General features: G+C 35.6%; 1 protein-coding gene across 1 annotated transcript in view; it reads left to right on the top strand.

The window, feature by feature from the left end:
- Positions 1–7,756, top strand: part of mindy3 (MINDY lysine 48 deubiquitinase 3) — a 64,157-nt gene extending 56,401 nt beyond the window's left edge. The window contains exons 14-15 of the mRNA XM_056475999.1: positions 539–610; positions 6,775–7,756. Of these exons, the coding sequence (XP_056331974.1) occupies positions 539–610; positions 6,775–6,924 (222 nt within the window). The 3' untranslated portion in view covers positions 6,925–7,756. The remainder of the gene's footprint in view (positions 1–538; positions 611–6,774) is intronic.
- Positions 7,757–15,726: the final 7,970 nt, after the last annotated feature.

Raw genomic sequence — 15,726 nt, 5'->3', positions numbered from 1 at the left:
GGCTGTTATACACTCAAGTCTTTTGCAGCACTGCATGTTTAGAAGCTGTGTGAAGATAAAAGGATGTCAACTTTTACCCACAGCAGCACTCATTTGTCACACATACTGCCAGTTTCAGAGAAATGGACCAATCAGAAGAACTCGGAGGTGGGACTAGTGTTGCACACTTCTGTTTACATGTAGCAAGTTGTTATGACATCAGAAAAATAACGTAACCACTGTTGAGTGCTGCTGTGTCCTTTGTGAATGTATTCTGTATTCGTCATGAGGGCACGTGAACCGAACTGTGACCATCTTACCGTGATGGTTCGGAACGAATACATGTACCGTTACAGCCCTAGTGCTTCACTATATGCTGTCCTATATGCAGCAACATGAGAGCTGATCAGTCTGTGCAGCCGTGGGCCACATTTTAAAGAGTTTCCCGCATGTGTCCCGTGGCCCACCTATTGAGAACCTTGGGTGTACACTTTGTTTATAAATGAGACCCCAGGTAATCTATGTATCCACAATGACATGTGTTGTCTCAATGTTTCAGGATTCTGTGATCCCAGATTCCTTTCCTGTGTATCACTATAACGGCCTGAAGCAGTCCAACCATAATGAGAAGGTAAGACACACTCACGCATACTCTCTTTAATTCCCACGCATGCAATGCACACTTTAATTGCACATATTACCCCTGCCAGCCAAAAAGTAATGGTCGGTCAGACTTATCCCGTCTGATCCCTGGGAAGTGGAGATGGTGAGCTACTCCATTCTAATGCCCACACAGTATAGACATCTCAGACTCCTGAAGCCCAAACTAGACTCATTCCTGTGAGTGTTGAGAGCTTTTGAGACTGGGTAGAATGTAGCCACAAAGCTGTTTCACTGGACTATTTTCTCGTTATTTCTGCTTGTATGTAGTCAAAGCAATCAGAATTATTTGCGTCCTTAAAAAGATATTATTTTTCAAATTTACTTTTGGTTTAGTTTTTTTCTCTGGTCTCATGGTTGTTTCATGGCCGTATTCCTATTTGGTTTTTATATAATTTTGTTTCAGCAGTCATAGTAACAGGAAAAATTAAGTTGTCATCATTTACCCTTTATTATGTTATTCAAAAACCCAAATTACATTTTTTTTTCTTTTGTGGAAAAAATGTTCTGCATTGGTTCTTGCATGACTCCAATATTAAATTAGTAAAACCTGGTCAAACTTTTACATATGCAAAAGAAAAAAGCTGAATATTCAAATTCATTTTTATTTATTTATTTTCTGTTCACATTTTAACATAGCATTCATGTTTGCATGTTAGTTAAAGGGCTGTTGACTTGAAACAGAACGTATCATTATTTATTTGTTTGCGCTCATATAAATTTAAACCTATATTTTATGTTTAGTTTTTCATTTTCAGTACACAAATAAAAATATCGGTACATTTAAATTTTAGAGTTTTAGACGCCTATTCTGTTTTATGTTCACCAGTCATTGTTACCATGAATAAAAGCTCAAAGTAGATCTGCTCATTTGAAATCAAAATCAATTATGATTGCTCTAAAAACATCATTTAAAGTTTTTGGGTAATAGACTTTCAAATGAGGGATAGAAATGTCTCATTTAATTAAACACACATACGTATATCATGGGGTTAGTTATGGTAGAATTAATTTTGAGTTGAACTATCCTATAACTATATTTATTCATATTTCCTTATGTTCATCATCCTCATCATCAGTACATTTTTGTATTGTTTTTCTTGTTAAAATAGTAAAAAAAAACAAAAAAAAACACTTGAAATAGAGATTGATTAAATACTTTTAAACTAATTTAATACACACTTTCTTGTTGTTCCAGGTACTTATTATCTACAGTATTATGCTTCTAGTAGTAAAGTGCTTTTTCTGACCATTGTGAATCATTGGCCTTCTTCCATACACTTCCCAATAAAGAGCACTAATGACATTTACACATGCCGTTTTTGACCTCTTAACTCTCACCCTACATTTTGCGTTCATACTTGAATATTAAAAGCGATCTATGCATATTATAAATAGATTGTCAAGATAAATTCAGGATCAAGCAAAAGTAAATTATTAAATATGTATTTAAAAGTGTCTTACCTGTATGACGGTGAATGTTAAGCACTAGAGAAAAACAACAAGTGTGTGTTTGTGTGTGTGCGCGCGCGCGCGTGCATATGAGTGAAAAACAGATTGACAGAAGTTTCGAAAAAATGGGTAGTAATTGCCACATCAGACCCCAGAGGACACGCAGGTTACTCTTCATTACTCTGGCAAACACATTAGCAGCAGCAGTAAAGTGTGCAGCCTTTGTAGTCGAGGTTTCCTCTGTGCCACTCGTATATTCACAGGGGCCCTTTCTCAGGAACCAGACACCTTGCAAAATGCAAGGAGCTCCTCTGGCCGTAACGTGGCCATACTGGCACTTTTGAAACCCAGGGTTCATTTCTGCTCAAGTCATAAAATAATCCAAAGGGATCTGCTCTCATTCTGTCTTCCTCCAGCTTTCCTGCTTCATGTCACTTCTGCATTTTGGACCACGTTCACATTGCTGTCAGGATGATTCTATAATGATTTTCTGGTTTTATTGTCTTTTTGGAAAGACATTTACTGAGTCTTTACCAACAAACTGAACTGCAGGTTTCAACAGGATCACAATGCTTCACAACATGTTACTTGATTGTTTAATATTTCCAGTAAGTTTTTATTAATTCAACATTGTTGGATATTCTAGGATCCTTGCTTAAGGCAAGCCATTAAGAAATCATTTTTATGGGGAAAATAACTGAGGCCCTGTTTACACTAATATGTTTTAGTTATAAACATCGTTTTAGAATGAAAACTATCCACGTCCACACTGGCTTTTCACCTTGCATTTCTGAAAAGATCTCCGTCCACACTACACCACTGAAAACAAACATCACGTGACCACACACACACTCTAGCATGTGCTGCAGTGTATGCGCACGTCTGAGCACACCTCCCCAGGTGAGAGCAGCTCATGTCAGACAGTTTATCAAGGATATACAGTACTGCTGGATCTAATCTCTCTATAATTGTTAAACATGATATTTAATTCATCTTGTCTCTATCACTTGTCTCGACTCTTTGGCCTTTTGAATCTATTACTTGTTCTCAGGTAACATGTATTGGTTGAGCAAAGATAAGTTAATATATTAATTAATATAACCACATACACTGATTATGCAAATTTGACTGTTTGCCTTTATTTCCTATATTGTATAAACTTATTGTACGTAATACTTTTATAATGACCATTGTTGATTATTAAAACTGATATTCAGCAAAAGAGAGGGTATGTTTTGTGTTTTTCAAAGAAAATGATAGGAGGCAGTTATGTTATAGACTCCGTCTTGTTATAAATATGCATAAAGTGAAGATGACTGTCATATAAATATATAGCTACACGACGCCTCAACATTTTTAGTGTCTGTTAAGTAAGTATCCAAATGAAAATGGGCAGTTCCTTATATCATGTTTTCATTTTATTGTTGAGATAGTAAAACATCGTAGCCAGTGTGATGCGAATGAGGTTATAAAGTACACTGTTCCCTTTAAAGATTTACCCGACGTGTCCTCGGGAGTTTGTTTTCCATATCAAACCTTCAAAGTCTGAACTTAAGAAAAGGGTGCAAGACTTTGTGTGTAATATTGAGGAAAATACACGAAGCAGCAGCATTTTAAAACCAAAACGGCCTTATCAGCTTTTCCAAAAAAGCTCTGTTTTCAGAGCTCAAAAACTCCGGGGTAGTGTGAACGGAAGGCGAAACGGTAGCAAAACTTATGTGTTTTAAAACTAAAGCATATTGGTGTAAACGGGGCCTAAATGTCATTTTAAAAATCAAGCGTGAGTTTTAAGGAATGCAGTTAGTGACTGCAGAGGGTATTTAACTGTTTAGACAGGTTTGTCATTACTAGTTAAATTGGTTATTTTTTGGTGTACTTGTTTCATTGCTGCTTTTATTCAGTAATTGTGTACAGTCAGATTGACTCTCTCTAACTGATTATGAGCACACAAGTATTTGTTTTAGCTTGAATACAAAGAATTGTTTATTTAAAGCGTAGACTAGCAGCTGAACATAAGCCCAGCTGATCAACAGTAGACTGTTATCTCCAGTCCAACATGCCAAAAAAAGCTCAGAACATGTTATCTGGCTGGCCAGTGGAAATGTTTGGATTATTTTAAGTAAACATACCCTTAAATGTTGACAAGTTTTATGAACTTAAGGGATAACCTAAGTGATCCACGCGACCAGAGTTGACTGGAAGCCACAATGAATGCCTGCAAACAGTATGTATTGTAGGCCTTTATTGGGCCTAGTTATGTTGACCATTTACTCATTTAAAGGATGTCACCCCTTCTTTCTTTTGAATTATGCTTTCAATAGCTTGAGGTTGGGTAAATTTAGTGGCTTAAAGTGCAAAGGAAGTGATAATGAAGCAAGGCGAATCTAGATTGTTTGAAGATCTTAAAAGATCTTAAAGTTCAAGAGATCATCTCTCAGCATCAGTTTCTTTGCCTGCCTGTTGCCAGCTTTTGCAGTCTTAAATCAATCTGACATCTCTCTGTAGTCACAGATAGTATTAGTGTGTGTTTGTTGTGATGGATTGTTCTCTAAGCTCTGGGAAAACCAATGAACACTCATGGCTGATGACAAAAGCAACTTTTTTGCTGAAACACAAGGTTGAGCGGAGGTTAGTTGGCCACTTAGAAGAAAAATGACAAGTGGAGGCTTGCAAGTGTGTGATCTGCTTCCCAGTGACTTGGACAGGGAGACTTATGTTGTCAGCATGTCTGAGCCTCGCTGTGTAATGGGCTGGTGATGTTGGTATAGAGATGTTTGTGGTCTCCACCAGAGGGAGCGCCGTGGAGCTTTATGGGTTTTACTCAAGACTGGGTTGAATTAGACAATGCTAATCTGCTTGAAAAAAGGACGTTGGTTGGCCAGGGAGGATTTCTCTGATTCTGACTGTTGACATCACATCTTAATTACTGGATTTATAGGTTATCAAGGGTCATTGCTTTTCCCATCACACTCAATACTAGCATCATCAGACTTTGAGATAAGATGCTGGATTTATATAAATGAGTTGATTTGGAACTCGGTATGCACAAATAATGAGGGTGCATTCATTGTGTCACTTTGTCAAGGGCAGATTCCTTCCTGGCAATATGACACCCTCCATATGGAAGCCATTGACTATCTTACATCTGATGATGTCATTGCAGGAGGCCATGTTTTTAATAACATACAGAGAGAAACAGTCACTACATTCAAAACTGGATAAATCTACCTCCGAAGAGCACTTCTAATTGAGTGCAATCATGACCACCATATTGGAGGGTTATTCCAATGTGAAGTATTTAAAATTATAATTTAAGATTCGAAGAGTATGACTCTTTTTGCTAATGTTTTTATTTATTGTGCATGTTTGTTTCTTTGTACACACTTCTTCACTTCAAAACTATCAATCTGGATCTTCAACCCTTTGAAGTGTATAGAGATGGGCATGTCAGAAAAGAACACATGCACAGAAAAGGGGCCTAAATTAGGCTTGAAAATGATCCACATGATCCACACTGACGTTTCATTTATCATTTCTGAAAAGATCTCTGTCCACACTACACTGCTGAAAACGCACATCACATGACCACACAAACACTTTGGCAGGCGCTGCAGTGTATGCACACGTCTGAGCTCCAGGCAGTCAGCGGGTGCTTTGAGCATACCTTCCCAGGTAAGAGCAGTGCATGTTGGACAGTTCATCAAGGATCTACCGCTGGATCTCATCTCACTATAGTTGTTAAACATGATATTTAATTCATCTTGTCTCTATTTAACCGTCTTTTAAATCTCTTACTTGTTCTCAGGTAATGTGTTTTGTCTGAGCGCAAAGATAAGTTAATATATTAATTAATATAACCACGTACACTGATTCTGCACATTTGACTGTTTGCTTGCCTTTATTTCCTATAATGTATAAACTTATTGTACTTAATACTTTTATAATGGCCATTGTTGATTATTAAAACTAATATACAGCAAAAGAGATAGGGTATGTTTTGTGTTTTTCAAAGAAAATGAAAGGAAGCAGCTGTGTTATAGGCTCTGTTTTGTTATAAATATGCATATAGTGAAGATGATGGTCATATAAATCTGTAGCTACACAACGCCTCAACATTTTTTGTGTCTAAGTTAATTTTAAAATGAAAATAGGCAGTTCCTTATATCATGTTTTCACTTTATTGTTGAGATAGTGAAACAACATAGCCAGTGTGATGCGAATGAGGTTATAAAATAGCCTAAACTGAAGATTTGCCCGACTTGTCCTCGGGTGTTTGTTTTCCATATCAAACTTGAGAAGTCTGAACTTAAGGAAAGGGTGCAAGACTGAAATTTGTGCACTTAATATTGAAGAAAAAGCCCCAATTAGATAGGCGAATGTCTGCAGCTATGCCTTCATTTTCAGATGTCTTTGTTTTCCCTTATTCACACTCGCATGGAGCAGCAGCATTTTTAAACCAAAACAGCCTCTTCAGTGTTTCGAAAAAGCTTCGTTCTCAGGGCTTGAAAACTCTGGGGTAGTGTGGACGGAAGGTAGAACCATAGCAAAACTTCTGCATTTCAAAATAAACGTATTTGTGTAAACCGGGCCTTTGGAGGAAGGGACTTTGGATTTTTTTTTTTTTTCAAAGGAAAATTTGCACAGATGTATTGCATGTTCACCCCTTGTATTTTTCTCTACTAGGTCAGTTACGTTGAGGGCACAGCTTTGGTCATGGGTTTTGAGGACCCCATGGTACGTACAGATGACACCCCCATCAAGCGCTGTCTACAGACCAAATGGCCCTACATCGAGCTCCTGTGGACCACAGAAAGGTCACCATCCCTCAATTAACCTTCGTCTCTCTCACCTTTCACCTATACCAACCTCTGGCTGCACAGCCCGAAGACTTCAGGAATGCTCAGAGGACTCCTCACTCTCTCTGCACTACATTTTAGGAGGCCAAAACAGGCCTGACATTCAACGAGAGACGATGCTCTTCGCCTGGCACTCACACAAAGCCTCTTGTTTGCTTTTTTTTTTGCTTGATTATTGGGCTAATTCTGTGTTTAAAGCCCTGGGGTTGAACAAACACACTTTGTTGCTGTTTGGGAATTATGTTTTCTCTTTTGCCATCTGTTGTGTGTACCAAATGTATTTGCTTTTGCAGGTGTTCATATTATTTTTGTTAACTTTCTACATGAGTTTGTTTACTGGTTTGAAAGGATAAATCTTTAAACTAGCACATCGACTGTGATGATCTTATGAGTAATTTATGGAATTGCTAATATATATATTTTTTTTAATTTGAGGTTTTGTTGTTAGCAGTTGTGAATATTTAAGGGATCGTTTGATTGACCAAAGCTTCTGGTTGGACATAAAGTATTAATGTTTGTCAGTGGTCAGCTGAGGAGTTGCCATGTTCTGCAGCGCACAACCATAAGAGGAATTGTGTTTAGACAGGTTTACAAAAGAATGCACTACAACCCCATGCTGGGCACCAAACAACAGTGGGAGAATAGGGCAATTTTAGTATTTAAACTTTGAAGTAAAACCCTCCAGGAGGGACTCTGGAATGACACTTTGATTCTCTGCATGAGATAGAAGCAGAATAACACAGACAAACGCTCACCGTTTATTTATTATGATCCTGATGGTTCACTAAATTAAACACTCTTGTTCTTCACGTCTGGACTTCAGTGTGTTTGTTTTTTTTTTTAAGGTGAAATGGAATGGTGAAATCTCTGAAAAATTCAGAATGTCTTTTAATGTTTTCTTATCTTGTCAAAAGGAGAATCACTAGCAGATCCTGGTGGAGGAGAGACAGTATTTGGGAACTTGGAAAGCAACACCTGTGGAGTGGATGGCAGTGATGTTATGGTACAAAAGAAAGTCTTTTTCACAAACTCACTACTACCTACAGTAATAGTTATAATGTTTACATGGACATCAGCAGTGTTGGGGTAACGTGTTATAAGCAACACACGTTACGCAATACTACTTTTCCAAAGTAACAAGTAAAGTAACACATTACTTTGAAAAATAATTGAGTCACTTTTTAAAAAGTGTAACGCGGGTTACTTTTTACCTTGCTTAATTGGCTTTTACAAAATATATTGAGGAATACAATTGGCCTTAGTCGGGTTGAATCACACTCAACGAGAGAGTGTGCTGCGAGGGAACAGCTCGCACTCATCATCATCAGGTCTCTTTTTTTCTACAGTCAGTGAACTGTTCTAATAACTGAATAAGTAAGGATATTGGTTTATTTCTAGTCAGAGGGGGTATCCGGTATGTAAGAACTCAAGACGCAAAATTTCACGACAACTCCGTTCAAGTTAATAAACTGGTTCGACGGGTTCACTTAGAAGATCTGGTTAAAACAAAAGATTAATTCGCGAATCACCCATCATTACTACTGACAGACAGAAACAACATCAGAGATTTAAATTTTTGCAAAGGATTCTTGTTATGTTGAACTCATCGATGCAAAGAAGTGGATTGTTGTTAAGTGTAGATTATGTGTAAGTAAAACTCTTGACAACTGCAAGAAACACGACATCGACCAAAAAAACAAAACACAACTGGATGCAAGGCACTATACCCGCACCCCACCTCCAGCTAAACGATTGACATCAGGTCACGTTCTTCAGGTAAAACATTAATTTCGACTAAATTAAAAAAAATGGTTATTGCTTTTATTGTTGAGGAGCTGCCTGCAGCCTGTCTAACGTTACTGTAGAAGCCACAAGGTTTTGTAATATAGTAAAATATTTTCTCTTTTGGGAAACATTTTAAAGGTTTAAAATCTTTTTTTGCCTTAATATAAATTATTTCATGTGAGTACTTTTAGAATCTGTATCTCAATGGACAGTGAATTTACTAATAAAACAAAATGTACAAAAGTAACAAACACATTACTTTACATACTTTCATCAATCTGTACAGCAATGGTCTCAAACTCAATTCCTGAAGGGCCACATCATGCATATATATATATATATATATATATATATATATATATATATATATATATATATATATATATATATATATATATATATATATATATATATATATATATATATATATATATATATACATATATATATACATACATACATACATAGGGTATATAGTTGGTTGTTATGGACAGAGCTTCTTTATGAAAAAGGTGAAAAAACAGCTGCAGGTTCAGAAAGAGAACAAACCTCAGCAAGGTAAGGAAAAGTAATATAACGCATTACTTTCCATAAATAAGTAACGCAATCAGTTATTTTTTGGGGGAGTAACTCAATATTGTAATGCACTACTTTCAAAAGTAACCTTCCCCAATACAGGCCATCAATAATCAAATTATTTACTTTATTCTGAATTAGACTATTATGAGTATGGTGTTGATTTACAATATTCCTTTCATCTTCCTGTCTTACAAGTTATAGTACATACTCAGGGGGTTTCCAAACTTGGTCCCGGAGGGCCAGTGTCCTGCTGAGTTTAGCTCCAACTTGCTTCAACTCACCAGGACATTTCTAGTCATCACTGGTCACATTGCACTTTTCGCCCCATAGACTTCAGCAGACTGGAAACGCAAGCTCATAAGACAAGTTTTCAATGTTGCTGCGTTGGAAAGTTAACTCTGTAAACTCTGACCTGCTAAATCGCATCGTGATGCTTCAGTGTGAAACCAATAGTAGATAAAAACCAACAGTAGATAAAAACATGACCTCTCTTTACAGAAATTTAAAATATGGAGCAATCACTCACTTTTTTATTATCTAATCATCTTGTTTTATTCCTCCCCTTTTCACAGCGTTGCATGACAGAGTTTTGCAAGCTCAAACTCTAGTGTCACCACGGCTTAAGAGCTTGTTCTAGCTAGTAGCTAGTTGTTGTAGCTAGTTCAGGTGTGTCTGAGGCTGAAGCTAAACTCTCCAGGACACCAGTCCACCGAGTTTGGACACCCCTGCAGTAGATTAATCGATTATACAAGTCATTACATCCCCCATCCAACACCATCAGACATTTTCTTCGGAATTTTACATATCAACATAGAATTCATCTTTATTGCAGTTGCATGTTTAGTTTTGGTTGTTTCATTTATAATTTTACTAAACCTTCAAGGGTAGTTTGGGTTAGTTCAGCCTAAAAATTAAAAAAAATATTAATTATTAATAAATTAATTAATGTTAATAATCCCCTGACACCTTTGTTCATCTTCTGAACACAAATTACCATTCGAAAGCTCCCTCATCCTCAATTCACAACGATGGTCATGAGACATTCAAAGTTGAGAAAGGGAACCGAAAATATTGTCAAATTCTTCCATGTGATTTTAGTGGTTCAAATTTTATTTTTTTTTTTTTAATTTATTTATTTTTTTGTTGCTCACAAAAGGGTTCTTGGAGCTTTGTATGGTTACTTTTGAAGGCTCATGAAAGGTTTGGACAAAAAAAAGTCCTGAAGTTTTGGAATTACTTGAGGGTGAATAAATGATTAGCAAATCTCACCATTTTTGGGTGAGCTGACCCTTTAGCTCTACTGTTTTTACTCACAGTATAACAGGAGTAAGTAGGATTAATGTAATTGTGTCAATATCAGAATATTGTTCCTCAAGCCCCCCTTTCCAAGCTTGTTGAAGCCAATTACTGAAGAAAAAACAACTATATTGTATTTTCAATTACTTGCACTTAGCAGGTAAATGTAATGTCAAACGGTCATGACCAGTAGTTGTTTTGATTGCTTACTAAAAAGTTAGCTTTAAGACTTTGCCATCAAATAAGTTTGATGTCACAGGATGCGATCGTTGTGCCCCATATGATCCTTAGGGTCACAGATCAAGCTGCTCTGGTTTCCTCCTTAAAGGTCACACCAACAGATAATTAAAAACGTTCCCACAAAGGGTGCATTGTGACATATGGAACAGATCTTTCATGGGCCCAGTGACTTGCCTAAATTCCACATTATTACACCAAGAAATAAAAGCGACATTTAGTGGAACCAAATTTTTCATTAAGCTCTTAGCGAAACGACTTGGCGCCACATCAAACAAGCAATACTCAATGGCAGAGGGAATAAATTCAAAACAAGATGCAGGATACACGACGCGAGGCTTTTATTATCAGAATGTGCCTATTGAGCTCTTTCACAACTGTTTAAAAGTATCAGTGGAACTGAATCCACTTCAAACTAACAGGCATTTGTGTCGTCATTATTGTAAACCATGTAAATGTTGAGGACAATATAGTCATGGTTTCCTAAACACCGTGAAGTGCGCACTACAAGAGATTCTGTTATGGTTCGCCGTGATCATATATCAATCTAGACAAGTGTATATATTATAACGACTTATTATTGCTAACGTAAACTATCGTGTTTGACAGGTGCTTCTATTCTCGGTAAGATGACAATAATATGAAGGCCTGTGCGGAAAATGAAAACATAGAGGATTTGATATCACAGACAGAGATTATCAGTTCTTGGCAGAACAAAAGTTCAAGAAATCTTTATAAATGAAAAGGAAAATGAGGAGGAGAGAGTATTTTGGTATGGTTTATTTCAAACATCACTAAAATAGAAAGTGACGTAACATAGAACGTGAATAGAAAGACTTTTTTCATAGAAATCTTTTTTAGGCATACTTTTTATTTGTTAGTTTTGCCTATGATGGTCTTTTTAAACTTTTTATCAGCTGACCAACCATAAATGGTAACTGACATTGGCTGCAATAGAATTTAAAATGTTTATTTACTCATAAATAGTTTAGTATTAAGCCCAGTAACACTCCAGGGTTTTTCCGAAGAGTATTTTTTTCCGATCAGTGCCCTAAAAAGGGTTAAAATAGGTTAAAATAAGTGATAACAAAAGTGTAAAAAACAAAATACATACATTCTACATCGTACCCGGATGAGGATGCGGTGTCAAACTATTTAGATCCTTAAGAAAAGTTGTCTCTAAATAAAAGGAATTATCACTAATACTGAGACTGAAGTAAATGTGCTGCACATTAGTCATTTTGGAGGATGGAGCAAAAGAAGCTGTTACTCAAGAGCAATATAAAGCACATCTGGAGTTTGCCAATAATTTGTAATAGTAACCCAGAATGGAAGGAGTTTGGAGTGAAACGAGACCAAGATAAAGCTTTTAATCAAAATTCAAAGCAATATGTGGTGAAAATCAAATGATGTCGATCCTTTGGTCCTCAAGCAAGCTAAAGTTTAGGAAAAAGTTTATTGTGAAAGCAAGGAAATTATCCCACATGAAAAAATAAATGAATATTCTAAAGGAAACCTAAGTTATATGGACTGCATTTGTGGTTGTTTTATGAACATTGTGTCATAATGTTCATTTAACTTTTTCTAGACTGCATTTTAATGTAAAAAATACATTAAAAAAATGAATACCAAACCTTATAAATTGAATTATGGGTGTACGTTTTGTTAAAATGTAAAAATTAATAATATTAATAATATCAATTGGTTGCATTATTCTCCTCACAGGTCATCAATTTTTTATATTAACCCTTGATTGGGCAAAGACTACTGTATGGTAACTTCATTGACTTTGATTACAACATTTTTTTTAGAAGTCATAAAAGTTTTAAGGTCTTGTAATAACCCCCGGAAACACTCAAGAGTTTTTCTATTCACTATTTCAACCAGTATCCTATAAAGGGTTTCAAAGAAATTAAAAGGGGAATAGTAAGATTACACTGACAACACACTTGCTTAAGAACACCGTAAACAAATCCACCAAATTATTAAAACAAGGAGAACATGCAGACTTCATATTTAAAAAGTAACATTGCAGAATAGTATCCATACTAGCATTAGTCCATACTAAAATTTCATCACATGTGCAATGCTAATTTTAATATATTTTTCCAAAGGTTACCAGGTTTTGTGAATTTTTTTTTCCAACTCTGTAGTAAACTGAATTCTATAAATGCACATGGAAGCCTGATTGATTAGACACAGAAATTGAAGAAATTAAAAACAATACTCTCATAACCCTGTCTCTTGATGAAGAAGCATACACGCAGTTGGCTGAAAAGCAAAATTTACACTTTAGGACAGTGACAAACTGTACAATGGTTATCAAAACAGCCCAAGCACAACATTAAGCAATCAACCTGAACAATGCTCCAATGGCAACTTTGTGACAGAGTTGTAATAACCTTCATACAATGTAGCACTTCAACCTTTTGGCTTTGTTGGTAACATTAGGAGATTGTCTACAATGTTCTGTGTTTGTTGGATGACCAGACATCCCTGTTTTCTGGATGTTTCTGGTGTCTTGTCTTCAACATGGATCTATTGCTGGAAATGTGCCCATTAAGACTTTACAGCAAGTTCAAAACACCCAGTCAAAATGTTACAAAAGCCCATTAGCTTAATTAGCACATTGTTTCTTTTTTACTGTCTATGATTGCAGTCAAATTGATTATTTTACATGATCGGTGTACTTGATGCTCCGCCATGAAGAAACCTAGATTATCAGTTATCAAAAGGCACAACTTTTACTGATGTCCCAATTTTAACTATGTAAAGTCATTTTAATGTATTTTTAGAATTTCACAAAATTTGTTAAAAATACAATGATATCAACCCAAATTGTAATTATACTACAAGTGAAAATAATTTACAACAATTGCTGCAATTACCCTACATTTCCAGAGCACACGCTTAAAATCACCATAACATATGAAATTATTATTCTATATAGGATTCTGAAGTTTTTTTTTTTATTTAAAATTTTATATAATGGTGACACTTTACTTGATGGGGTGTTTTAATTTGACATAATGACAAATTTAATTTGTACCACTGTAGTTGAGGTCAAGAAGTTATGGGTGCTATTAAAGTATACTTTATAATCATTTTAATGACAAATTCAGTTTGTTCTGCTGAAAAATGCGCTAAAAGTATTCAAGACATTCGATGTCACAACCAACCACAGTTTAATGTACTGTTAACCATGAAACCATGTAGTTTCTCAAGTTTTAATCTGCTATCTCATGTTTATGACGGATTTATGACAAGTTACATTGTCTTGATAATGTTAAGTTGTCATGACAAAGACAAGCTTTGATAAACTGGTCTATTTCTAGTTATCATAACAAAGACACCTCATACATACATAAAATGACATAACTGAGTGAATGACTCTTAATGACAGTTGCCATAAGCATGCATGAAACCTCCTTCATATTCATGATATGTCATGTTAGGATTATAAATGTGTCATGGCAATCTTATGAAATCCCCATTCAAATAGTGTTACCAAAATTGTACCGTATTCTGTTAGAATAGTTATTGTATTCTGACATGCATACAAACATATTTTGTGCATTAAGCTATCATCAACAATGACCATACCATACCATAGAAGGCTTTACAAATTTATTCTTACATCTCTGTCATTTCTATACTAGAATCCATTTCTCCACTTTTTGATCCTATGAAAATAAATAAAAATATTTTATTACATTACATTAAGTATGTATTTTACAACGCCTGCGTTAGCGTAAAACTGACAGAAAATCAAAGCTAAATATCTAAAAAAAATATATAAAAATAATAACAATATATTCTAAATTGAAAGTTCAATATCTTGAAAAACACTGTCAATCATATTTTGTTTGGGGGCAGTACCACACTTCACCACCAGATCACATTCAGTTTCCATTGATATACCATATAAGGCCACCCCCTTTTCTGTGTATGTTATGAGGAATAAGAACCATATTTTTCATTCTCATGACAATATTTGTAACAAATACATCGAATTCTAAAGTTTTACGGATAGTTTGGTTTTATTTTTTATTTGAATTTTGCCTCTAAAAAAGTATTTTAAAAATGTACTTATGGATTGCTTTAGCGAAGTAATACTTTTTACGACTCTGAATATGCTAGTCGCAAAATAATAAATACCTGCGGCTCAGTAATAACTATCAAGTATACACACCAGATATGGCAACCAGACAAGCTTTCAAATGATATATAGTTTGTCATGATTGCTATGTTTAGACTACAATATTATGGTTTAAAGATTTAACCACAAATGGTCCCACAGGTTGAAGTGTGTGAACAAGTGAGTTTTGATCTGTTACTCTACCTACATTACAAAAACCTGTGTTAGAATGTATATTCAGAAGTATCAGATCTTTTCAACGATATTTGTCATGATTTGATTAGGATTTTAATGCAATATAGTAAATTAATAAGTGTCCCGGTGGTGGAACAGCGACAGTTAAGGGGTTTTAGCATCCTACTGTTCAAGCAAGTTAATGAGTACTTCGGCAATACAATTGAATTCCCTTTACAACCTAACAAGACAGTGAACGACGCATGACATTCTGCAGATACTATATTGTTTTTCGCATCTCGTTTTAAAATCCCAGCATGTCTGGAGAGTGTGATAAAGAGTCTGTCTGGCTTTTTGCCTTTGGAGCTTTAGAGGGAATTCAGGGAATGTTCTCCTGCTCTCTCATTCCTCCTGGAATGAAAGAACAATACATAGCATGCCTAATCTATTAGTTTTTGTGAATCCTGTTAGGTATGAACCCACTGTTTACAAACTGTTGCCAAACATGTCAGTTCTGAGAAGCCAAGCGGCCATCGTCTTACTGCCATCAGTGTGTGTTTTATTGAACCA

This window comes from Danio aesculapii, chromosome 16, assembly GCF_903798145.1.
Source record: "Danio aesculapii chromosome 16, fDanAes4.1, whole genome shotgun sequence".
In the NCBI taxonomy this organism is placed as follows: Eukaryota; Metazoa; Chordata; class Actinopteri; order Cypriniformes; family Danionidae; genus Danio; species Danio aesculapii.
Note: the sequence above shows the minus strand (reverse complement) of the source record. Positions and strands in the feature narration are given on the sequence as shown.